At 62.6% G+C, this 23,807-nt stretch overlaps 1 protein-coding gene across 3 annotated transcripts in view; it reads left to right on the top strand.

Annotated features, from left to right (window-relative positions):
• The window catches only part of INPP5A (inositol polyphosphate-5-phosphatase A), a 158,593-nt gene that overhangs the window by 30,256 nt on the left and 104,530 nt on the right, over positions 1–23,807 (top strand). For all 3 annotated transcript variants that reach the window (XM_082721589.1, XM_082721587.1, XM_082721588.1), the window contains exon 2: positions 15,420–15,461. In XM_082721589.1, the coding sequence (XP_082577715.1) occupies positions 15,420–15,461 (42 nt within the window). The remainder of the gene's footprint in view (positions 1–15,419; positions 15,462–23,807) is intronic.

The raw sequence follows: 23,807 nt of genomic DNA on the forward strand, positions 1-23,807 counted from the left end.
CTGGGGACCGGGAGCTGCCCCCAGGGCCTGCCCCCTCAGGCAGCTGTGAGCCACTGCTTGGGGCTCCCCCGGCGGTGGACCCTGCAGGAGGACATGCTGCAGACGTGGCTAGTGACGGAGGGGTGGTGGGACAGTCCTCGGGGTGGAGGGGCCAGCTGGGGCTGTCGGTGCCCCTGACGGGGGAGTGCCTACTGGGAAGTAAGGTCCTCGTGCACGTTCCCCTGTTTGAAAGTGGCTCCAGTGGCGTGAGACCCGTGGAAGCCGTGGGATGCTGGACGGAGTGGGAGGAGGGGCTGGACGGGAGGACCCTCTGGAAGAAGGAGCAGAAGCAGGTGCCCCGACCCTGGGTCCAGTGACCTGAGCCTGTGCTCCCCGGCAAGAGTGGCTCCTGCGGGCCATCAGGACCTGCCCGGCTGACCCCTCGTGGCCCTGTGCTTTCCAGGCTGTGGGTTCCCCAGGCTCCAGGTGGCCCTGACGTGGCTTCCAGAATCCTCTGTGTAGGGCGTGGGGGGGCGGCGAGGAGGCAGAATCCACAGTGCATGACCGTCTTCCCGAGAGGTGTGCCCGTGCCGCCGTGGTGAGGGTGCCGGGGCCCTCGCCGGCTGTTCTGAGCAGGAAGCACAGCCGCGCTCGGTGCGGTCGCTTCCGTGGCACGGTGGTCAGAAGTGTCCTTCGTTTCCTGGGTCCCGGGGCCCCTGTGAGAGCTGGTGCCCGCGGGGCCTGCATATCTTGATGGACACCAGAGAAGCCTCCGCCTCACGGGGACACGGCGGCCGGACTCGTGACAGAAGCGGGGGTGGGAACGGGTTTCCTGGTCTTGAGCGACAGCTTCATTTCAGGAAGCTGCTCGGGGCTTCTCTCCGGCTGCCGCCCGTCCAGCGTGGGGTCACGTTTCCACGGCTTCAGTCTTCCTCTGTCTGGGAAGCTTCTGCCTCCGGGGCTCGCTCAGCCTGGGGCCTGCCCTATGTGACCCATGTCGCTGTGCTCCACGCAAGGTCCCCGGCACCTGTCCGCGCCCACGCATGCTTTACTGCCGGTCCTTCTTTTTCCTTAATAGTCATTTTGGAAAAGGGCATGTTTTACGCGTTCATGTGTAATTTCTTCCCAGGAAAACGTTTTTTAGTTTTCGCTTTGGGTATCTCATTGGCATGAAGTGTGCGGTGCAGGTGTTCGGAGCATATCGACCCCTTCAGCTCTCCTCTGGCCCCTCGTCTCTGTCCCCACTGTCCCGTGCTGCCTTGTCCCTGCCCGGGCCCTGTCCTGCTTCCTCTAGCCCCATCGGAGCAGGTGTCCCCTGCAGGGCTCCCTGGAGAGTGGGGGGGGGTGCTGTCATTGAGCCTCTGACCTCCGGCCTCGAGCTCATGCCTGCTGGACCCGTGCCAGCGACCCCGTGCTCTGCAGCCCAGGCGTAGTGGCCCCATGAGCCCGTGACCTACAGGTCCAGTGTCTATGACCCTGTGCCCTACAGGCATGGCTGCACGACCCTGTACTCCACAGGCCCGGTGTGGTGACCCCGTGTCCTGGGAACCCTGTGTTCATACCTCCAACTCCCAGCCCAGGCTCAAGGTATCTGAGGCCCCCAGCTGGTCTAGAGCAGCCCCAGGACCCAGGGGTGGGCTCAGCCCAGTGGGAGCCCATGTGCAGCCTGCCTGCCTTGCTCTCCCACTGCACAGCAGCCGCCTCTCCCTCCCTCAGGGCCACCACTGCGACTCGGTGGTGACCCGTTTCCTGTGCCCACGAGTGTGGCTGAAGGCCAGCGGGATGTTCCCCACACACGGTGTGAGGCACTTGGGCCCCTGACTTAGTGAGGTGAGGGCCGGGGTGCCGGCCAGGGGGGCATGGGGAGGGAGAGTTTGTGCCCCGGGAAATGCTGTCTGCCCTGCCCACTGCTCGCCGGCCCGGGTGTTTGCAGCATGTGAGCCCCTGGCTCTGCCTCCCGAGTCCAGCCTTTCGTGCCCTGCTGGGAAGCATGGGGTTTGGGGCTGGCTCTGGGTGTGAGTCGGGCTTGCCGGCAGCTGGGGCGCTGAGCACACATCCCCAGTGCCCGGCTCTGCCCCCCTCCTCCGGCCCCGGGATCCTGCGAGGCTGGGTGGGGAGGTGACACTCCGCCGGCTCAGGGTGTGGCCCTGTTGTGCTCTCGGTGGAAAAGGAAGGAGCTGGAAGCATTTCGCATGTGTTTATTTTCTAGGGGCCCTATTTTTAGACTTACGTTATTTTGGATTTGAATTTTAAGATTTAAAAAAATCCGAGAGTCAGAATTAGCGCGTCTGCATGCTGGGGAAAGCATCTTTGGGGCTTTACCGCTTCATGACCCTGACTCTCTGTGCTTCCTGACTCTCGGTCTCCCCCGTTGGCCCTACAGCTGTCCCGGGTGACAGAGACCTGTTCCCTCCGTCCCCAGCACAGGCTGCGGCGCTGTGTTCCGGCCTCGCACACCCTCGCCCTCCAGGCGCTCCGAGGCGGCCGCGGACGCCCGCACCCTCCCCGCACGTACTCAGAGTCAGCCTTGGTTTAGATTTTTCCTTCAATAGAGCATCTACAGGTTTAAATGTACATTTGCTGAGTTTGGACACGTGTTTCTGTTTGACCCAAACCTCGATCGAAGGGCCGAGGGCGACTGTCGTCCCGGAGGCTTCCCCGCCCACGACCCCACCCGGGCAGTCTGGGACTTCCCCCAGCCCAGGTTAGCCGTCGGGGGGGGGGGGGGGGGGTCCCGCCCGCGGCTCCCATGTGGGCTCTGCTGTGTCCGTCTGTCCCGCGGGTCTGGAGGTGGGTCCTGCCGCCACGTCAACGTTTGGTCCTTCTTCACGCTGGCGACCGGTGCTCCTATGCGTTTGTGGCGGCACTGCGGGTGATCCAGCGTTTCTCCCGCCAATGCGCACACACTGGGTCTTCCTACGTTTGGGTTGTGAGCAAAGGCTCGTGAACGTTCCCATGCACATCTGTGTGCCGACCGGTTTCCGTTTCCAGGGGTGGAATTGGTGCGGCAGGGGTGGAAAGTTTTCCAAAGCGACTGACGCTGTCCTGTGAGCCGCCACCAGTGTCTGGAGCCGTGGCGGCCCCTCGCCGCTGGCGGAGATTGTCGCCGCGCTGGTGGGCGCGCTGGCGCGTCTCCCGGCGGTTTTGAGCAGCGTCTGCTTGACGACTGCGGATACGGAGCTGCTTTCACGCGCTTTCTGGCCATTTGCATATCGTGTGTGTGTGTGTGTGTGTGTGTGTGCGCGCGCGCGTGTGTGTGCACTTGTCTGTTCCTGTCTTCTGCCCACCTTTTATGGAACTGTTTGAGTTAGCCGACTGTGTGTCCTGGGCAGTCCTTTGACAGCCGTCTGTTTCACAGATGCTTTCTCCCAGACCGTGGCCTCCCTGCGCGTTTTCTTAGTGCTGGTTTCCCTGACCAGCAGCCCTTCATTGTCACTTTTTAAATGATTGTTGCTCTCCAGCCCAGAAACATGCCTGCCGCTGAGCCGGGGCGACATCCCCCTGCCGCTGAGCTTTATGGTTCCTTTATCGTTCGGCTTTTCGTTCATCTCAGGTTCAGTTTCATGTATGACGCAAGGTAGCGGTGGGCATGCTTTTCCCCGTGGGCACCTGACAGCCCACCACCTACGGGCCACCGTGGCGCCTGCTGAAGTCAGTCCTTGTGCACGCGGCATCTCTTCCCAGACTCGGTTCTGCTGCAAGGATCTGTTCATTGACTGTAACTCCAGGACCACCTCCCTGACCGTGATGGCTTTTAGGGAGGCCTGGCCTCTGCCCCAGTCTTTACCTGCCTTGTATCCTCGGCCGGCTTTGTGTCCGCATGGGCTTCCAAGTCCACTGGTCTGTCTTGCAGAAAGTCTGCTGCACTTGGGGCTGGGGCTGCACGGGCCCACGTGTGAGTGCGGGCAGCGGGTGTCCTGGCAGTGCTGGGTCTCCCACGTACGAAGGCCACGGGTCCCTGCGTTTACCTGGCCTTCACCTCTCTGAGCCGTTTTGTGGGGTCAGCCTGGAGGTCTGCGTGTCTTCTGTTAAGGACAGTCCTACATACATTGTGTTCTTTGTGCCATTGTAAATACTGTTTTTAAACATTTCACTTTCTACGTGTCTGCTGTTGCACGGACGTGCAAGTGAGATTCCTGTATTGATCTCGTAGCCCGTGACTCGGCTGGCGGGGTCCCCAGGGCCCGCGTGTCCTCCGTTGGGTGGCAGACACCGCCAGCCACGCAGTGTCGCCTGTGCTCGGGGGTCTCAGCCCTCTGCCTGCGTGTCCCAGCCGGGCCTTGGGTGCTGCACGGCCTGGTGGGCGGCCTGTGCTCCTCTCGCAGGGACGCGGCGAGGCCAGAGCCGCTGCTGGAGGCTGTCTCTGTGTCGATCTCTTCTCTCCGGCGGAGGTATTTCCTTCTCTTTCTTACTTTGCCACAGATTTGGTTGTTTGTCTTCATGTGTCCGGGGAGGTCGAATGCTGACAGATGCATGTTCTGCGTCTGTGGAAATGACCACGCGCCTTCTCACTGGTCTGCAGATTTGGGAATACATTGATTTCTCCAGCGTCAGGCAGAACCAGGACTCCGTTGGTCCCGCAGGGCTGTTTCTCGTGCTTCCGCGCATGGTTTGCACACACGTGCGTCTGGAATGTTCCGTCTTGGCCGGAGTTCGGTGTTCGCACGGAGCCGGCTTCAGGCAGCGCGCCAGAACAAGCCGTGTGGGGTTGGTGGCATTCCTGACGTGGCCGATGTTCACCAGGAGCCCGTCAGCATCCAGCAGGAAGGTTTGGGTACTAAGCCACCTTCTCTAAGGGGGACATGTCCGTTTGAGCGTGTGTCCTCCGACCTCAGGGATTTGTGCACCTGCCGTTGTCGGGTCTGTTGGCCTGAGCTCGTCTGCGCTCGTCTGCGCTCGCTGTTCTTCGGACGTCTGTGTTGGTAACGGTCCTCGGTTCCTGACAATGGTCACTTGTGTCCTTTCTCCTCCGGATCATTCTGCCTGGGAGCTTCTCAGTTACGTCCGTCTGTCAAAGAGCTTTTACTTCTGTGGATTTTCTTCAGCTCGTGCTGCTTGTGCTTCTGCTCAAGGCTCAGCCCATGACCCTCCGTGAGGTCGGCGGGGGCACTGACGTGGCACCTGGCTCTGACCTGTGTGGGGACGCGTCTCTGTCACTTTCTCATGGACGTCGGGCTGTGTTCATGTTCTCCAGACACCACACTGCTTTTCTCCTCCTAACTCTGCATTTATGGCATTTTTACCTCCGGGTATTCTCGTCCCCTGCACAGCTGATGTTGACCCACCTGGACCTGCACAGAGTGTGGCTCTGTCTCGGAGGACACCTCTCCCCGGCTGCGGGAGCAGAGGCCCCACCCTGCGGCAGGGGAGGCAGCGCTGTGCCCACCTCCTCTCAACCTCGAGTCCTTCCATGGGGATCACAGCAGGGGATGAGCCCCATGTTCTTGAAACCCAAGGGGTTGGGACGAGTGATGGCCCGTGGGAGTATGGAAAACCCATCACACAGCAGGTTGGAGCTGACTGTGGTGTTTGGGATCCGGGCAAAGGAAAGTGAGCTCGGTGGCTGGGCCTGTGTTCCCCGTTCTGGACCTTCAGAGGGTGACCCCTTGGGAAGAAGCAGCATTTCTGACTGCTAGTCCCTGCCTTTGGGTTTCTCCTGCAGCAGAAGTCAAGTAAGTGCTGTCGTGGAGGGGAGTGGGAGCACTCGTCTGCTCTGTTGCAAGGAGGTGCCCGGGGCTCTGGGTCCCCTGCCAAGCTGCGGGGCTGACCTGCTCATGGGGGACATGGGGCTGTGGCGCCCCTGACCCTGTAGCTTGTCACGGACGCCCTGCAAGCTGCCTGGCCGACCTGGTGCAGGGGCAGGTGACGGTGACGGCACAGCCGTTAGGGGGTTGGCAGCGGGGACCCTGCCGACGGCACTGGAGGCCATCACTATCTTCCGCTTCAGGTGCCGATTTCCCACGGCGTCTGCCGTCTGCGGTGAGCCTGGGTCAAGGCTGAAAAGCAGCGTCCTTGTGGACCGGCCTGAGGCTGCCGGGCCCTCCCAGCAGTGGTGCCCCGCCCCCGCCCCGGGCTTCCCTGGGCTCCATCCGCCCTCCTGTGTTCCTTGCATTTCCAGATACGGGCGCACAGTTTGGGGTTGGAGGCGCAGGTCTCACCGTCGGCGAACGTGCACTGCGCCTGCATTACCCCCCTCCGGCCCTGCCCGCTGTGGCCTCGCACAGGCCTGGCTTCGCCTCGAGGTGTGACATCGTGGGGTCGTGGGCACCTTAACCGTCTTCAGTTCTCGGTCTTTGTTAACCCGCTGGAAGAGAACGCAGAGAGGCCGCAGGAGCGCAGCGGCACGTGGGCTGCTGGTGGCGGGGAGGAGGGACAGGAGAGGACGGCAGGACGTCGGTGTCCCAGTCCTCTGCCCGCCAAGTTCCCGGTTGCCACGGGGGCGGCAGGGCCGGCACCTGGGGAGGGACGCGGACTACGGGGCGAGAGCCCCAGGCCGCCTCGGCGCCCACCTGCCTGCACGCGGGGCATCCCGACCGGCGTCCCGACGGAGGCGGGTGCAGCCCGTGAGGGGAGCCGGTGTCCACGGGCAGGCGGGCTGGGCCAGGACCAGGCACGTCCCCGTGCTGACGGGCGGTGGTGCCCCGCGGTCTCCCTCCAACCCTCTCGTTCTGCATCCTGCGGGCAGGCCTAGCTGGGCAGGTCTCTGCTGAGAGACGTGGCCCCGATGTCACTGGTGTGGCCAGAGCCCACAAGGCGGGCCTTTCGGTTCGTGCAGACTGTCATTCCGGAGTAAACCTGCTTTATTCCTTAGAAGCTGACCCTGAGTGAGCGTAAGTTGTCGTGTTGAATATGTTATGTTCAGGCCACCCTTGAGGGGAAACGCTCATTTTGTGGTCAAATTAATGACCTCTTGCTCCCAGTGGGTGAGTTCGAGGGGACACGTGTGTGTGTCCCACATTCGAGTGTGGCTCGTAGACACCCGAGCTGGCTGTCCTCCTACTGGAAAGGGACTGTCTCCACGCTGTGCTCCACGGAAGACTCTTGCTGTCTTCATCCCGTCCTGTGGACGGTCCTGCTCCAGCGGCCCCACCGGGGGGAGCGGCCCCAGAGGAGGCGCGGGCTGCGCGTGCAGGCCACAGGCGGCCCTCCTCCTTGGGCTCTCCAGGGCGTCCCCGAGCGCCCCGCCCCGGCCCTGTGCTCTCCTCACTCCGGGGAAGGCCCACCGTTGCTTCCTTTCACCAAACTATTTTTAGCCTCCGAGTGTTTGTGAATGCACAGACAAGATTTCCTTCTTGTGAAAGGAAGCGGTTTTCTGCAGGGATAAGCGTGTGGCGGGGGGCAGGGTTTCCCGGGAAATCGGGCAGCGTAGACCAGAGCCCACCCCATGGGTGCGTCCCCAGGAGGGCTTGGCCCGCTGTGTGTACAGGGTTAGGGAGCCCCTGGCACTCGTTTACTTTAAATGACTCGTGTTTGAAAGTTTTAAGGCAGTATTTGAGAAAAACGAGTTTCTGGGCTGGCAGACCTGGTCTGGGAACACGGGAGCCGCCGCCGCCACTGGCCAGGGCCGCGCTAGCTGGTCGGGGAGGCCGCAAGCAGGACCAGCAGGGGTCACGCCTGCCCCCAGCCCAGTCCTTTTCGAGCCGAGCCGGCAGCGTGGACACCAGCCGCCTGGACGGGGCTCAGGAGGTGGGCGCGGGGCTCAGAGTGGGGCTTCCCAGTGTCCTGCTGCCCCGCCGCTCCGTTGGCTGGAAGGTCTGGCCTGATGGCCCTGCCTCCCCCCTAGGTGAGCCCTGCCAGGGGCTGCTCCCACTCTCTGGCCTCGCAGTGGGTGGGCGTCTCCCTCTTGTGACGGCTGCTCCTGCTTCCAGCATGTTCTCTGCCTCACAGCCCAGGCCTTGGCTTCTTGTAAGGACGACCCCCCCGACGGCCCTGCAGCGTCGCAGTCCACCTGTGGGTCGGCGGTCGCGGGCCTCCCGGCGCTTGCTGCCTGCAGGGTCAGGCGGGGACCACGAGCAAGTCGGGGGCAGAGCCAGAGACAGTGAGAGACGTAGACACAGTGAGAGACGCAGACACAGTGAGAGACGCAGACACAGTGAGAGACGCAGAGACAGTGAGAGATGCAGAGACAGTGAGAGACGCAGACACAGTGAGAGACGCAGACGCAGTGAGAGACGCAGACGCAGTGAGAGATGCAGAGACAGTGAGAGACGCAGAGGCAGTGAGAGACGCAGAGGCAGTGAGAGACGCAGAGACAGTGCGAGACGCAGAGACAGTGAGAGACGCAGACGCAGTGAGAGACGCAGAGGCAGTGAGAGATGCAGACGCAGTGAGAGACACAGAGAGTGTGAGAGACGCAGACACAGTGAGAGACGCAGACCAGTGAGAGACGCAGAGACAGTGAGAGACACAGACACAGTGAGAGACGCAGAGACAGTGCGAGACGCAGAGGCAGTGCGAGACGCAGAGGCAGTGAGAGGCGCAGAGGCAGTGCGAGACGCAGAGGCAGTGAGAGGCGCAGAGGCAGTGAGAGACGCAGACGCAGTGAGAGGCGCAGAGGCAGTGAGAGACGCAGAGGCAGTGAGAGACGCAGAGGCAGTGCGAGACGCAGACGCAGTGCGAGACGCAGACGCAGTGCGAGACGCAGAGGCAGTGCGAGACGCAGAGGCAGTGAGAGGCGCAGAGGCAGTGAGAGACGCAGAGGCAGTGAGAGACGCAGACGCAGTGCGAGACGCAGACGCAGTGCGAGACGCAGACGCAGTGCGAGACGCAGAGGCAGTGAGAGGCGCAGAGGCAGTGAGAGGCGCAGAGGCAGTGCGAGACGCAGAGGCAGTGAGAGGCGCAGAGGCAGTGAGAGACGCAGACGCAGTGCGAGACGCAGAGGCAGTGAGAGGCGCAGAGGCAGTGCGAGACGCAGAGGCAGTGCGAGACGCAGACGCAGTGAGAGGCGCAGAGGCAGTGCGAGACGCAGAGGCAGTGAGAGGCGCAGAGGCAGTGAGAGACGCAGACGCAGTGAGAGGCGCAGAGGCAGTGAGAGGCGCAGAGGCAGTGCGAGACGCAGAGGCAGTGCGAGACGCAGAGACAGTGAGAGCGATGGGGAGGGTCCCTGTGTTTTCTGCACAAGCTGGTCTCTGCTGTGAGAGGACGGCCAGGACTGGCAGGGTGGCACTCCCGGGGCAGGTGTACCTGTGGTGTGGCGGGGGGCGGGGGTTGGGGTGCAGAGTGACGGTCGCGCAGCCGGCCACATCGTGGCGCCTGCGGCCTCCCCGTGGGCTGAGACTGACGTCTCGCGCCCCGCCAGCGCTCTCCCGGCGCCCCGCGGCTCACGCACTCGGCAGTTAGGTGTGCGTTTGCCGGATTTCGTGGGTTTGAACACATGTATTTTTGCCTGATTTCGTGGATACCGGGAAGCGCAGTGCCCACTTCGCAGGTTCTCTGAGTCGAGAAAGGCGTTGGAAGTTCGGAAACTCCCGGCGTGGCCGGCAGGCGTCCCTGCGGGTTCCTGACTGAGGTGGCTGTCCTGGGATGGTGTGCCGTGGGGAGGGGACTCCCAGAGCTGGCTCCGTCTCTGTCCTGTCGGAGGACGGCGCTGTCCCCTCTGCCGCTGCCCGCGCCCTGGGCTGGAAGGCCGGGCCTCCCCTGCCCTGCGGGGAGCTGGGGTTTGGATTCCGGGCCTCCCTGCGGCACCGTGAGCGGAGTTCTTCTCTGTAGCCCGTTGGAGGATGATTGGGGGCCCGGGGGGCAGCCGCGGCTACCCTCGGGCCAGGGGTGCAGCCGGGGCTGGCGGCGGAGAGCCTGTGTGTGCGGGAGGCAGGGGCCGGTTTCAGCGAGAGCAGAGGCCTTGCTCCAAGGGGCGCCGGGATGGCCGTGGCTGGCACTGCTGGCCAGGGTGGGTGGGGTGCGCCCCGGCCCTGGTGCTGGGGGGGGGTCTGTGATGCTGACACCCGGGAGCCCCCGCAGGGTCTGTGGATTCGGCCCCAGCCGGGTACGGAGAGAGGTAGCAGCGGCGTGTCCGCCGAGAGGCCAGGCGGCTGCTGGGGGTCCGGGGCCGCACCCCGAGGCTGCACTGTGGCCCCCGCTCGCATCCTGCTGGGGCCCCGCACCAGCCCATCCCCCCACCGGGCAGGGCCAGCGGCAGGGGAGGGGTCCTTCGCAGGTCGTTGGAGCGTCCTGACAGCTGTAAAGGTGTCACAAAGCAGGTCGATCCCCTGCCCCCCCCCCCTGAGCGCTTGCCGCTGTCACTGGAGCGGCGTCTCCCTGGGAACAAAGGCGCCTGCGTCCGTCTGCAGTCACGGCGCCCCGTTGCCTCCACGGGCCCCGGCGGCGTGCCGAGACCACCTGCCTGTAGGGTGCCGGGAGCTCTGCCTGCCTGTCTTACTGGGTGCGGCCGGCTGTGCCCAGCGAAGACGCCGGGCACTCCCTGCCCCACCCAGGACTCCCGGCTGGCCGGCTCCGGTCTGGAAAGAAGGTGAACATGTTCTCACACATGTCAGGGAACTTGGAGATCTTTTCTCCTGCTGTTTTCTGTCAAATCTTTTAGGACTTGTCTGGTGTTTAGGAAGATCAGTTCTTCGTGGGGCTGACCGCACGCACGTTCTCGCTCCGAGTGACGTCTGTCCTTCTATCCTGCGCGGGGTCCCCACTGCGGCTGAGTGTGTTATCCTTCTTAGCCACGCAGTGTGGACTCCGAGCCCGGGTTTGCCCACGTGAACTTTGGGGGGCTGTGCCGAGCTTGGGGGACCCGCCAGCAGGTGTGCGGTGCGGGTCCGTCATCCTGGACCTCCCACAGCCTGTCGGACGGCGCGTTCACTGCGAGGGCACGGTTTTGAACTGGACCTCCCCGGAGACCTTATGCCACAGGGAAATCCGAGGGTGAAACGCGTCACTGTGATCGTTGCTCTCGTGACATTTTCTTCCCTTGCGCCCGTCCTGCACCTGCATCCGAGGCCAAGGACGTGCTCGTTTCTGCGCGCGGGACCGAGTCCCGCAGGCTGTGGTTCGGCACAAGCACTGTGTCTCTCTCACCTCTGTGGGGGGACGTCTGGGCCCTCCCGGCTGCGATCTCAGGAGGGCCGTGAGCCCCTGAGCGCCCCTGGGTTTGGCACACGTCATCTCCTTGCTGAGGTGGGACCAAGGGCAGGCCATTCCCGCAGGCGAGAGCCAGTCCCCTGCTCATCTGCGACCTTTACAGTCTCCTGTAAGGTGCCTGCTCATGTTCGATAAGGTCAGACCAACCCAGGACAACACCCTGTTTGATTAGCTTAAGGCCAGCTATTCTCGGGGTTTAATTACGTCTGCAGAACCCTTCCACCTTTGCCACAGACGTGACATGATCAAGGGAGTGACATCTTATCGCTTCCAGGGGCGCCCACACCCCAGGGGAGGGGTTCTCTGTGCACACGGGGTGGGGCGTGTGTGCGGCCCGCGGGACCTGACAGCCACTTCCCTGTTCGTTGATTGATCATTCGTGGTCGCAGACTTTTATTGGAGAGCTTGCATTCATTTCTTCTCCATTTTTCGTCGTGCGCATCAGCAGTTTGACCGGGATGATTTTGCTTGTCTCCGAAGAACTTTTTAAAACTTTACTTTTAGGGCAGGTCTCCTGGTGACGGATTTCCTCAGTTTTGTTTATCTGAGAATATCTTTATTTTTCCTTACTTCTGGGGAGATCGTTGGCGGGATGCAGAATCCTGGCTGGAGGGCTTCCCCCGTCCCCTGTGACTCTCTCCTTCCTTGCGTGGCTTGCAGAAGGTGCTGGAACACCTGTCCCCGTTCCTCCTGGCCTCGGTGTCCCCGTTCCTGGTGGCCTCGATGTGCCTCTGTTTTTCCTTCTTCCCAGACGTGCCTTGTCGCCGTTCCTCGAGGTGAACGTTGTGTGCCTGCAGGAGCTTTGCTGGAATTTAAGCCACCGAGTGTTCTTCTAGCTTTCCTGTATCTGTGGTTTGTGTTCGCCGTTAATTTTGAAAAACTCTCCGCCTTGAGTACCTCAGCAGTGTTTTCCAGTTTTTTCTGTCTTCTTCTGACGCCTGCATTACGTGAGGTTGTCTCTAGGTTCTTGGATCCCTTTTCAGTGTTTTTGTCTTGGAAGTTTCTGTTGACGTGTCTTCAAGCTCGCTGGTTGTTCCCTGGGCCGTGTCCAGGGTGCTCATGAGCCCGTCAGCGGCATTCTTGCTACCGTGATTTTGATGTCAGTAGTTGCTCTGGCCTGTCTTAGAGATTCTGTCGCACTGCTTGTGTGGCTCACCTGCCTTTTGTGCTGTCCACAATTTCCATCAGAGCCTGTAGTCTGCTCTGAATCCCCTCTGACAGTCCCAAATCTGGGTCATTACCGATGCATTTGTCTTTATACTGTTACTTGCCCCTTGCCTTTTAGTCTGCCTTGTAATTTCTTGCCAAAAGCTGGACCCAAAGAATCAGGTCAGAGCTGCAGAGGCCACGGGAGGCCTTCCGTGAATGTGGCGTGGCTCTGGGCCGTGCTCGGTGTGTGCTATGGCTGCGGTGTTGGGGTCCTCATGTCGTCTTCGGACATGTTCCCGAAGACTCCTTGGGGGTGGTCTGGCCGCGCCCCACTGCACCAGTGCCCTGTTGGTGTGGGGGTGTGGCACAGGGGAAGGGAGTGCTCCACAGTCTGTGACTAAGGCTTGGAGGGTTGGTGCACCTGCGTCTCTGTCCTGTGCCCCCACACGTGGCTCCCCCCCAACACGTGGCTCCTCCTCGTCCATCCCTGCCACATGCCAGGCAGGCAGCGTGGGAGGAAGCACCCTTTCCAGGGCCGGGCTAAGGTGCCGGTGAAGCCTCTTCCCCCGTAAGGCTGTGGTGTGCAGAGCTCCCAGGGTGTTCCCCTGGCCGCTCCTCCCATCCCCCTGCCGGAGCCAAGAGAGGCTCTTTCTCCAGGGACCCTTGTCTGACCTGGACAGGGAGTTCGTGCTGAGAGGCCTGGGGGAAAACCTACCGCACAGGGGCCGTCCTGGAAGCCGTGGTCCCAGAGAGCCTCTCAGCCTTGTCCGCACTCAGCTCCCGGCCGCCCCGCAAGCGACGGGGGGTGTCTTCCCGCCGGGTGTTGGCTCAGCGTCTTCTCCAGGAGAGCGGGTCTGGGCTGCCGGGGCGGTGGTTTGCAGGCTGCTCCCGCTCCCTGGCAGATGTGGGAGACGTCCGTGTGAGGGCGGCTGTGCGACTCGCACGCCGCCGCCGTTCGAGCTGTGACCGGAGTCCTGACCCTCTCAGTGACCTGTAGCCATAACCAGGACGGCCGACTGCATCTGCGGCTGCCCTGGCGTCGGACCGTCCGTGCATTTGTGGAGCGGCCCGCCTGGCTGTGGCGAGTCGGTCGTTCACGTGCCATGTTCGCACTGATGCCCGTTCGTGGCGTAGGCGGGACGTGGCTCCCCTTTTGTGGGTGTGGTCTTCGCCGTGCTTATGATCCGCAGCCCGTTTGCTTCGTGGCAGGGACCTCGAAGCTTCCCTTCTTCTTCCCCAGAGCTGCTGTCGGGAACATCACCGACTACGTCACGGCTTAAAATTGAGTCGCTTTGGAAACTCAGCTCTTCAGACACACTGGCCGCTCTGCAAGCACAGACTGGACTGCGCAGATCTAGCGCGTTTCTGTCCCCACGGAGGGGCGTGCTCCGCAGTGCCGATCCTTGTGTCGGTGGAAACGTTCTGAGATCTGCACTGTCCAGCCCCGGGGCCTCGGGGCTTCTGAGCAGGTGTGTGTGTGCGTGTGTGTGCGTGTGCATATGTGAGCATATGCATATGCGTGTGTGCGTGTGTGTGCGAGGCGTGCGTGCGGTGGGGCGCGTGTGAACCGTGGCTCTCTTTCCGGCTGCTCTGCAGCTGTCGGACAGCCCACAAGCCGTTGTCCGTGCCCGTCCGCTCTCTCCGGTGCCCATCCTCACAGTGTGCGCAGCGCTTTCATTGTTGATCTCTGGCTTGAGCTTTGAAACTAAGTTTAAACACGTGGAAGTCAGTGCGGCGGCTGTGAGCCTCCCTGTGAGAAGGGAGGGCAGGAAAAGACGCGTCGGCTCCCCAGTCCCAGGTGCTGTCGGAGCCGCGGCGGCTGTGGCGCGGGAGCGGGGTCCTGCTCTGCGAGTCGCGCAGCTGGCTCTTCTCCTTCATCTCGAGGCGTGAAAGGTGGTGGTCACCCTGGCGTGTCCTCACCAAGACTGGACTGGGCTTGGGCAGGGGCTGCTGGCTCCTGGGTGTGTGTCCCTGGCCCTGGGAGTCCTCTTCTTCTGGTGGCCGTGGGCCAGCGCTGCTCCTCTCCAGGCTGTGGCCCGGTGCTGCCCGTGGGGGAGCTGTGCGGCCACCACCGTGGTCCTTCTTAGAGCGTTTCTGTCACTCTCAAGGAGCGCTGGCGGCCTGCAGCAATCTGCTTTCTGCCTGCGTGGGCTGTCCGTAGCGTGGACCCACGGTCCTGCCTGCGTCCGGCTGCTCTCACGGTGCTCTCACCCATGTTGTGGCTGGAGTCAGGGCTTTGTTGCTTTTTAGGGCCCCGTCATCGTCCTTTGTGTGGATGGACGACGCTCGCTTCATCCGTTCGTCCGTGGGTGGGTGTCCAGGCCCGTCTCTGGTGGGCGAGCCTCCGCAGTCCCCTCCTGTGGCCCGCAGGCGCTCGTTGCGCGGCCGGGTTCCGTCCCCTCGCGACCTGGTCTTTAGCTCCGTCTTCCTGCGCTTCAGCCACAGGAGCTGCCCTCCAGGTTGTGGGGCATCTGGGCTCCGAGCAGAGACCTCTGGGCTGAGGCCGGCTCCGTGCTCTGAACTGTGGTGTGAGTGTCCCGGCACGATCCGGGCGTCGGCGCACCTGGGTCAGGTGCACGGGGCCTCAGAGAGCAGCCGTCCCGCAGACCATCGGACGCTCCTGCCTGGCCTCGCCCCACGCTTCATCTCAGGGCCGTGTCCAAGGTTGGGGTGGGGTGGGGTGGGCACGTGCCCTCTCGGCTGGTGGCCGCTTGTCTGCGACCCGCAGTGGGGATGCCCGCTGGAAGACACTGGGCGTTCTGGGCAGCTCTTTCCCCAGAGCACCCGGGGCTTGGAGCCCACCCCCCGGGTCCCTGCTGGGTCTGCCTCGTCCTGGAAGCCGGCCCGAGGGTTGCGGCTGGAACGCTGCCCCTTAAGGACAGAGGCTCCCCTCAGGCCAGTACCTGCTATGCCGTCCCGTGGCAGACCCCGGCCCGGTGGTGGGGTGTCCCTCCTGTGACCCCCGTGGGGACAGAGCAGAGTGAAGGGGTGGGTGCTGCGGGGCCTGCCTGTCGCTTGGACAGCTTTGTGCCTGGGAGCACCTGCCCTGTTGAGCTGGGTTCCCTCCTGGGGGCGGGAGGTCCCCCCGTGGGGTGAGCCGCACTGTGAGGCCTGCGGCAGGTCTCGGTGAAGACCATTAGCTTCTGCTCGTGGCTCCTCAGGGCTGTCCAGTGGTCTGACGGTCTCTTTTCCTTCTTGATTTACAGCCGGAAACCCTGCAGAAGAACTGGCTTCGGGAGTTTTATCAGGTAAGAAGTACTTTCGGCCGCTCTCTCAGACCCGGTGTTTCTGCCGTGAGGGCTCTGTTTCTGTGGGAGCCGCGTTTTGTCCAAACCGTCTGGGCTTGGGCTGTCCCGGGGCTGAGGGTGACGGGCGTCACCTTCCTCCTCCGAGGCTCCTGCCAGATCGCCCTCCTCCGGCCCGGATTCCAAGGCCCCGGGCAGGGGTCTCTGCATTGCTGGAGGGGGGGCCACTGAAAGCTTCTGGAGACCCGAGGACGCCTTTCCGGATGGTCCTGTGGATGCGTGTTAAAGGCGGCAAAGCCGCACGGAGGGCCATGGTCAGACAGCTGTGCTCCAGACCGAGGGCCCAGCCGAGGCCAGTCACGCATCTGTGGGACGGGCACGGTGACCGGTGGCTGGGGTTGGGCTCGGGACGTGTCTGTGTTTGGGACCCTTGGGGGGGCATTGGCGAGGCTGCTCTGAGGTGGGGGTGGGGTGCGCGGGCAGACCTGTGGGAGAGAGGAGCCCAGTGGCCGGGCGTCCGGTGTGGCTGGGACAGAGGGGCCGGACCTGGCCGGGCGTCCGGTGTGGCTGGGACAGAGGGGCCGGACCTGGCCGGGGGGAGGGCGGCGGGGCCACCCCTACCCGCTGGCATCTCTGCTGAGCCCGTGGGAATGTTTTGGCAGCAGGACACAACAGGAGATACTGGGGGAGGCCTGGGCCTCCCTTCCCCCTGGCCTCGGGGTCCGGCCAGCTGAGGTCTGAGGGGTGGAGGGGCCGGCGTAGCAGCGGGTCCACTGAGCTGTGTCCTGCCTGCTCCTGGCAATGTCCAGGCTCTGGGCCTGTGAAAGCAGGCCAGTGGGCTGCTCCAAGGCCTGCTGTCCCTGCCGGGGGTCCCGGGTGGCCGTGGGACCCACGTGCTAGAGGCTCAGAGTGCAGGGCGGGTGGGGCAGATGCGGGTCCCACTCTGCGGGGGACAGCAGGCACCCAGAGGGTAGAGCCTCGGGCAGACGCTTCCATCCCTTGTGCCCCGCGAGGTGTGCCCTCCCGGGCTGTCTGGAGGTGGGGCCTCTCCCTCGCCCGTCCCACACATACTGTCTGCCAGGTGTGGTGCTTGGCTCTTGGCGGGGACAGGAGGCAGGTCCTCCGCATGTGAGGGAAGTTCTGGGGGGAGCGTCTTCTGGGATGGGCACATGGAAGTCTGTTGGGAGGCTCGTGGCAGAGGCTGGTGGGCTCTCAGCCCTTCCTCCACTAGCCTTCTGCCCTGCCCAGCGCTGCCCGGCCCACGGGGCTCAGCTGCTGGCAGGAAGCCGGCCCCGTGGGTGAAGGCAAGGGCCCATCCTGGCCAAGCACCAGCCTCGGGCTCTGGATGGGCTCAGGGGCCCTTCTGCCTGTGGCGCCCCCCATCCTGCTCTCCGGGCTCCCTGGGCCTGTGTCAGTTTGGGCTGGAGCAGCTGCCCATGACGCTGAGCCCCTGTTGGCCTCCCCAAGGCAGGGGCAGAGTTTGAGATCTCCGTTAGGTGCACGTCTTGGAGGGGCCAAGGAGTGGCCCTGCGCTGGGAGGTGTGCAGAGTGCCCGACAGCCCCAAGCTGAAGGTCAGTGCACATTTGCAAGTTTTTTCTGCTTCTGTTGATGTCGTGGTCCCTGGGGTGTGCTGAGGCAGCCAGGCCGCCCGTGGTCTGCGAGTGAGTCCAGGCTGGGCAGCTGGGCTTTCTGTGACTCTGACCCCTGGAAAACTGCAGGCCACAGGTGTCCCCCCTTCCTGAGCCTTCCCGCTGCACGCGAGCTGTGTCAGGCTGTTTCCAGAACCTGGAACCCAGAGGGGCACACGGCCTGCTGTTTCCCTCAGGCTCTGTTCCCAGAGCCCCGGGTGTCCTTCCTGGAGGCCTTCCTGGAGTATGGAGCCTTTGCTGAGAGAAAGGACCATGCGTGGTGATGTGCGGGTTGGAGGGGCGGCTTGTCCTGGTTTATAAGCAGAAGTCTCTGTAGAAGGAAGAGAACTTTCAGGGATGATTCTTGTAAGAATTTACCGCAAGTCCCCTGACACGCGTGGGGCTGACCGGACCCCTGGGGTGATCAGGCCGCTGGTCCCAGCTGTTGGGCTGGCCGGAGCAGAGAGGGCGCGGGTCTGTGGGGGGCCAAGGCGGGTCCCTGCCTTCTTAAAGAGAATGTTTAACCCTAGAGTTCCCATTACGCAGTTATGTTGTTTTCGACACAGCGCCTGATACGCTGCTTTTATAGACACAGGAACTGAACCCAGCATTCGTGCCTTTAGAACCCAGGGACTAATTTTTGCTTTTTCTGTAACCCCCGATCTCCGTAAAAGTGCAGGGAACGGGAGAAAATATTGCTGGGGTTTCCACCGTTAGTTCTGATGAGCCTCGGACGCTGCTGATGACCAGGCCTCTCAGACTCAGTCCTGAGGGCCGCTGTGGGGCAGAGAGCAGAGAGGGTCGCAGCCTGGTGTCACCCAGCTGGCCTCCTCGTGCCCCTCCCTGTCTGGTCTCCCCGAGACACCCCCGGGCCTGGGGCCGGTGACACGACTCTCCCCTTGCTGGGGAGCACAGGCCCCCAGTCCAGGCGCCGGGCCCGGTGCTCGCCACCCCCTTCTTGGTCCACCCAGAACCTCCCCCAGGGCCCGGCCACATCCCCATTCTGTGCTCTGTGAGCGGCAGGGTGCTCCCCGAGACCACAGCTCAGATCTGGTGGCTCTCGGGCTCCTGTCCCCTGGGTGAGAGCCCAGGGTCCGTCTGTGGCCTTCTCTGCTCTGTCCCCAGACGCGCCAGGTGTTTCGGTCCTCTGTGCTTGCTCTAACTGGACGTCCCCACCTTCCCACTCCCCGGCCCCCCGCCCCCCCACTCTCCCCAACAGAGGCCCCTCCTGGTCCCTCTCCTGCCCCCCCCCCCCACTGTGCTCCGTGCACGCGTCCTCGCCGTCCGGATCGCAGTCTGAGTCTGTCGGGTACTGACGCGTTTGTCTCCCCCCGGAGACACGGGCTCCACAGCGGCCTGGGCCTCAAGCTTTGTGTTCCCGCCACGTTCCTGCACGGAAGGGTGTGAAGTGGGGCCTCTTGGGGGTGAATAGGGTTGGACGAGGCCGTGAGGCACCACCTCCCCGTGATGGCAGCACCTCCCCGGCAAGGAGCAGGAGAGCCAGACCCCCTGTCCTGGGAGTGTCCGTCACACACGAGGGACAGCCGGAGGCCCCCCGGGCAGCCCAGGGGCGGTGCTGGGAAGGAGGAGGCCTCCTGGGGCTGGGGTTCTCAGGATGGCTCTTGACGGAGCGGCCGTCCTGCGGGCCGGCTCTGCCCTGAACTCTCAGAGCCGCAGATGGGGCTTCCGGCCGTCAGTGGGCCTCCTCTCTCTCCCTCGGTGGCGGTGGCGTGCTCGCAGGTGCGGTCCTGGCGGCAGCCGTCCTGCTCCCTCTGCCCGAGACCTGCGAGTGCGTGTGCCGCACCGTGTGTGGTCAGCGCGTCTTTCTCGGTTGCAGAAGGCAGAGAGCACACAGCTCAGCACCCTGCTCCCTGTCTGGCGCGTCTCACTGGCACGTGCCCGGGGAAGTGGGGCAGCCCCTAGCAGGTCACGGATACGGGGATGCTCACGGCTCACTCTTTTCTCGGCAAACTGGGACGTCCGTGCAGATGAGTGCACACGACCTGTTTCATTGGCTTCGGAGTGTGCCGTAAGCTGGACAGGCCGTCATTTTAAGTCGTCGTTCTGTCGACGGGCTCCTGGGTGGTTTCGAGTCTGCTGAGATGCCGTGGATAAATTTTACGGCGGTTACACATCTCTCCTACAGACCTAAATCGAGCACGTGTTGGAATCCCGTAGTAAGTATTTATTAGTGAGAGAAGGAGAAAAAGTAAGACCTTAGACCTGCTTCAAACAAGACTCCACAGAGCAAAGCCAGGCTCTCCGAGCATCCGGGGACTTGGCCTAAGAAAGGAACACCAGGCAGCAGGAATCCGTTCTTCCCACCACTCGGGGTTCTCGCGGTGGGAGTATTTGCGTTGTTATCAGCCTTTAGAATTCACTGAATTGTGGAACAGCTCCGTGATAAGAAAGGTCAGGGATCTCGAGCAGACACGTTGTCTGTTTGCTGTTGGAGTTTTCCTGACAATAGCGGTAGGAGTGATGTGATGAGCAGTGCAGTAGCGGTAGGAGTGATGCGATGAGCAGTGCAGTAGCGGTAGGAGTGATGCGATGAGCAGTGCAGTAGCGGTAGGAGTGATGCGATGAACGGTGCAGTAGCGGTAGGAGTGATGTGATGAGCAGTGCAGTAGCGGTAAGAGTGATGCGATGAGCAGTGCAGTAGCGGTAGGAGTGATGCGATGGGCAGTGCAGAGTGGTAGGAGTGATGCGATGAACGGTGCAGTAGCGGTAGGAGTGATGCGATGAACGGTGCAGTAGCGGTAGGAGTGATGCGATGGGCAGTGCAGAGCGGTAGGAGTGATGCGATGAACGGTGCAGTAGCGGTAGGAGTGATGCGATGGGCGGTGCAGTAGCGGTAGGAGTGATGCGATGGGCAGTGCAGTAGCGGTAGGAGTGATGCGATGGGCGGTGCAGTAGCGGTAGGAGTGATGCGATGGGCGGTGCAGTAGCGGTAGGAGTGATGCGATGGGCGGTGCAGTAGCGGTAGGAGTGATGCGATGGGCGGTGCAGTAGCGGTAGGAGTGATGCGATGAACGGTGCAGTAGCGGTAGGAGTGATGCGATGAACGGTGCAGTAGCGGTAGGAGTGATGCGATGGGCGGTGCAGTAGCGGTAGGAGTGATGCGATGAACGGTGCAGTAGCGGTAGGAGTGATGCGATGAACGGTGCAGTAGCGGTAGGAGTGATGCGATGGGCGGTGCAGTAGCGGTAGGAGTGATGCGATGAACGGTGCAGTAGCGGTAGGAGTGATGCGATGAACGGTGCAGTAGCGGTAGGAGTGATGCGATGGGCGGTGCAGTAGCGGTAGGAGTGATGCGATGAACGGTGCAGTAGCGGTAGGAGTGATGCGATGGGCGGTGCAGCAGCGGTAGGAGTGATGCGATGGGCGGTGCAGAGCGGTAGGAGTGATGCTATGGGCGGTGCAGCAGCGGTAGGGGTGATGCGATGAACGGTGCAGCAGCGGTAGGGGTGATGCGATGGGCGGTGCAGCAGCGGTAGGGGTGATGCGATGAACGGTGCAGCAGCGGTAGGGGTGATGCGATGGGCGGTGCAGCAGCGGTAGGGGTGATGCGATGGGCGGTGCAGAGCGGTAGGAGTGATGCGATGGACAGTGCGGTCTTCCAGGCAGCTTGAAGGAACGGGCGCCAAACCTGCACCTTAAACAAATTAAAACTGGGAAATACCTGTGAGACTGTGGTCTTCAAACATCAGGCCCCAGGCTAGGCTGCATGGTGAGTCTGGAGAGGGTCAAAGCTGCCCTGCGGCCACCCCACCTGCTGCCCGAGGGGGTGTCCTGGCCAGGGGTGCCTAGCAAGGTGGCTGCAGGGTCACTGTTAGACCGACCAGAGACCACCAGGTGGGCAAGGACACAGGAAACAGGACCCTGCGGCGGAGAAAACCAGACAGGAGTGTGGCTACAGGATTCAGTTTTGTGGATCTCGGAGACCCTGCTCTGGGTTTTAGGATGTCTGTTGTGTTTCTGTTTTCTCACTCACTGACTTCTGCTTTTTAAGTTTTCCCTTTCTTTTGGTTATTCTGGGTTCAACTTGCTTTTCTACATCTAATTTCTGAAGGTAGAAGACAAAAGCACCCATTTCAGAAGTCTGATGGGGGGGGCGTCATCACTAAAAATCTGGCAGGTGTTAAAGAGATACGGAGGGACTGTGGGGGCCAGCTGTATGCTGATAGGCTTGAAAACTTACAGGAAAGGAACATATTTTTGGAAAAATGAAGCATCAGAGCTTACAGTCAAGAAGAGATAAGTGAACTCTCTGCTCCACTAACATTTGCCAACATTTTCCGACAAAACCTCCAGGACTGTGTGGTTTCCCTGGGAAGTTCTGTCCAACATTTAAGCAAGGAACAGTCACGGTAGTTCAGAAACTTGCAGGAAGCCCAGGGGATGCTCCCTCACCCGAGACCACGGCAGGCGGAGGCGTGAGTACCTGCCCGTGTCTCCCGCGGGACAGCTACAGAGCAGAGAGCTCTGACACCGCCACGTCGAGCAGTGCACACACGTCACAGCGTTAGTGCTTCGTCACCTGCGGAGGAAGTCAGGGTCGGTTCGTAAAATCCGTGGGTAACTCACGGGGACGAGCCGTCCCGTCATCTCCGCGTGCGCCGACGAAGCCTCAGGCCCGATCCTGGAACTTTCCGCTGGAGACCATCAGCAAACCGAGGACCGACGGGCCCTCCCCAGCCTGCGAAGAGCCCACAGCTGACCGCAGAGCCGCCGGGGAGGGAAGGGCTCCTGGCGTCCCCTCTCCCGCCCAATGTGGTCCCGAGGGTCCTGGCAGGGGCAGGGGCTAGACAAGGACGTGGAGGGAAGGGATGAGACCCCGCGTGCGGGTGACGCCCCCCCAGCTGCCGGGGCCGTGAGGAAACCACAGAGACGTGGCCGCGTGGACAACAGCGTCCAGGGCTGTGCGCAAGCATCTTCCTTTTTACTGGGACCAGCTGGACGCGTCACACGGGACATGACGGTCACGCCGGAGTGGGCTGTGGTGCGGATGCCATGCGTGTGAGCCGCTGAGCGCTGAGCCACGGGACCCACGGACCCGACAGGAAGAGACAGAGAGGCGCGGTCCGCTCGTCGTGGCGCGGAGACTCCCTGACACGGGAGCGCTGGCCCCCGCCGACGGAGACCCCGTTCCCCGACGCTCCCCTCGAAGCCACCGCGTGCCGTTTTGGCAGAAGTCTGCGAAATACATCGGACATTTTATATGGGGAAACTAAGGAACGAGGAGAGCCAGACGTGTAGGGCTCCCACTTTCTCCTTCCGAGACGCATTGTAAAGTTGCAGCAGGACAGCAGGACAGCGACAGGTCAGTGGAACGGAAGACAGATGCAGAAATAAACCAGGAGTATGGCCAAGCGACGGACACGGCTGGCCGCAGCTCACGAGAGAGAAGCGCGTTGAGCGGACAGAGCCGGGGAGCGGCCGTGTCCTTCCCCGCGCGGACACACGTTGTCCGTCCTCGGCCCCTTTCACGAAGATCAAGGTAAGCCGTGGACCTAAACATAAGACTTAAAACGATAAAAGTCCTGGAAGTCTTAGGGGAAAGTCCTTGTGACCTCGAACCAGGCAGACTTCTTGAGTGCCCTTAAAGCCCATTCACAAGAGAAGGAAAGGACCGGCCTGCGAGAGCAGGTCTGCAGGAGGGACGGTCCGCCGTCGTCTGTGTGACCCGGGGGCTTTGTGGCTGGTGCGGAGTCACACTCCCGCGGGTCCCAGGGCACTCTCCGGAGCGAGGACGGTGCTTTTCTAGAAGTTACTCTCAAATAGAAGCTTGGAAGCAGGGCCGGTGACAGTGCCTCGTCTGTGGACACAGCCCGGAGCTGTGAGCCTCCTTACCTCCTCGGGATAAGACGGCGGGGACTGACAGCTAGGCCCCCTCCGCAGGCCGCCCCCGACCTGGCTGTGTGGCTCCAGGCAGGGGGCGGTCGTCACCGAGCCAGCTGTGCCCCGAGATCTTGGGAGGGACGGCAGGGTTACTGTTGGGGACGTGTGGTGCATGCTGCCTGGCCCGTGGCTCGGGACGGCTGGCCACCGTGAACCACGGACTGACATGTCGCCTGGACCCCCGTGCCCTGAGTGGTGGCCCTGCCCACCCCCAAAGCCGGTCCTGCGTGGGCTGTGGACTAGGGGGGCAGAGTGCTATGCGGGATGGCTCTTCAAAGTTCCAGGTCGTTGAAGGACTCCCTGCAGAGAGGACTCTGCAGAGCTGCGGGTCCTGCGGATTTTAGGATTTCTCACGAATGAGGACGGGTTTGCAGGACGCCGTCAGGAGGCCAGCAGAGTCCCTCTTGCGGGATGGAGCCTGCGCTGCCCACAAGTGCCCTGAGAGCACATTTTCTGGGAGCCGCGTTGGAACAGGAGGAAGGAAGTGGTGAAGTCGGGTCAGTAGCACGTCAGGGGACCCGCGTGTCGCCGCATTCAGGTCTGGCCCACGGCCCGGGCAGTCAGTGGACTCCTCCCACCTGTCCCACGTGCCGCCCTGGTGGGTTGGACCCCCTCAGCCCGTTGCAGTTTGCCCCGGTGCATTTTGAGCAACGCCGTAGCAGATGCGGGGGGAGAGAGGCGGTGAGCTGCCCCTTGTCGCTCTCCGGCAGAGCCGGGCTCCTGCGTCCTGGCTGCTGCCGCCGCGACAGAGGCCCCACCTGGCTGCTGCCGCCCATGGACAGGGCTGCAGGTTGGCTGTGGATGCGGGGATCTCGGAGC

The sequence above is a fragment of the Mustela nivalis genome, assembly GCF_964662115.1.
Source record: "Mustela nivalis genome assembly, chromosome: 2".
Taxonomy (NCBI): domain Eukaryota; kingdom Metazoa; phylum Chordata; class Mammalia; order Carnivora; family Mustelidae; genus Mustela; species Mustela nivalis.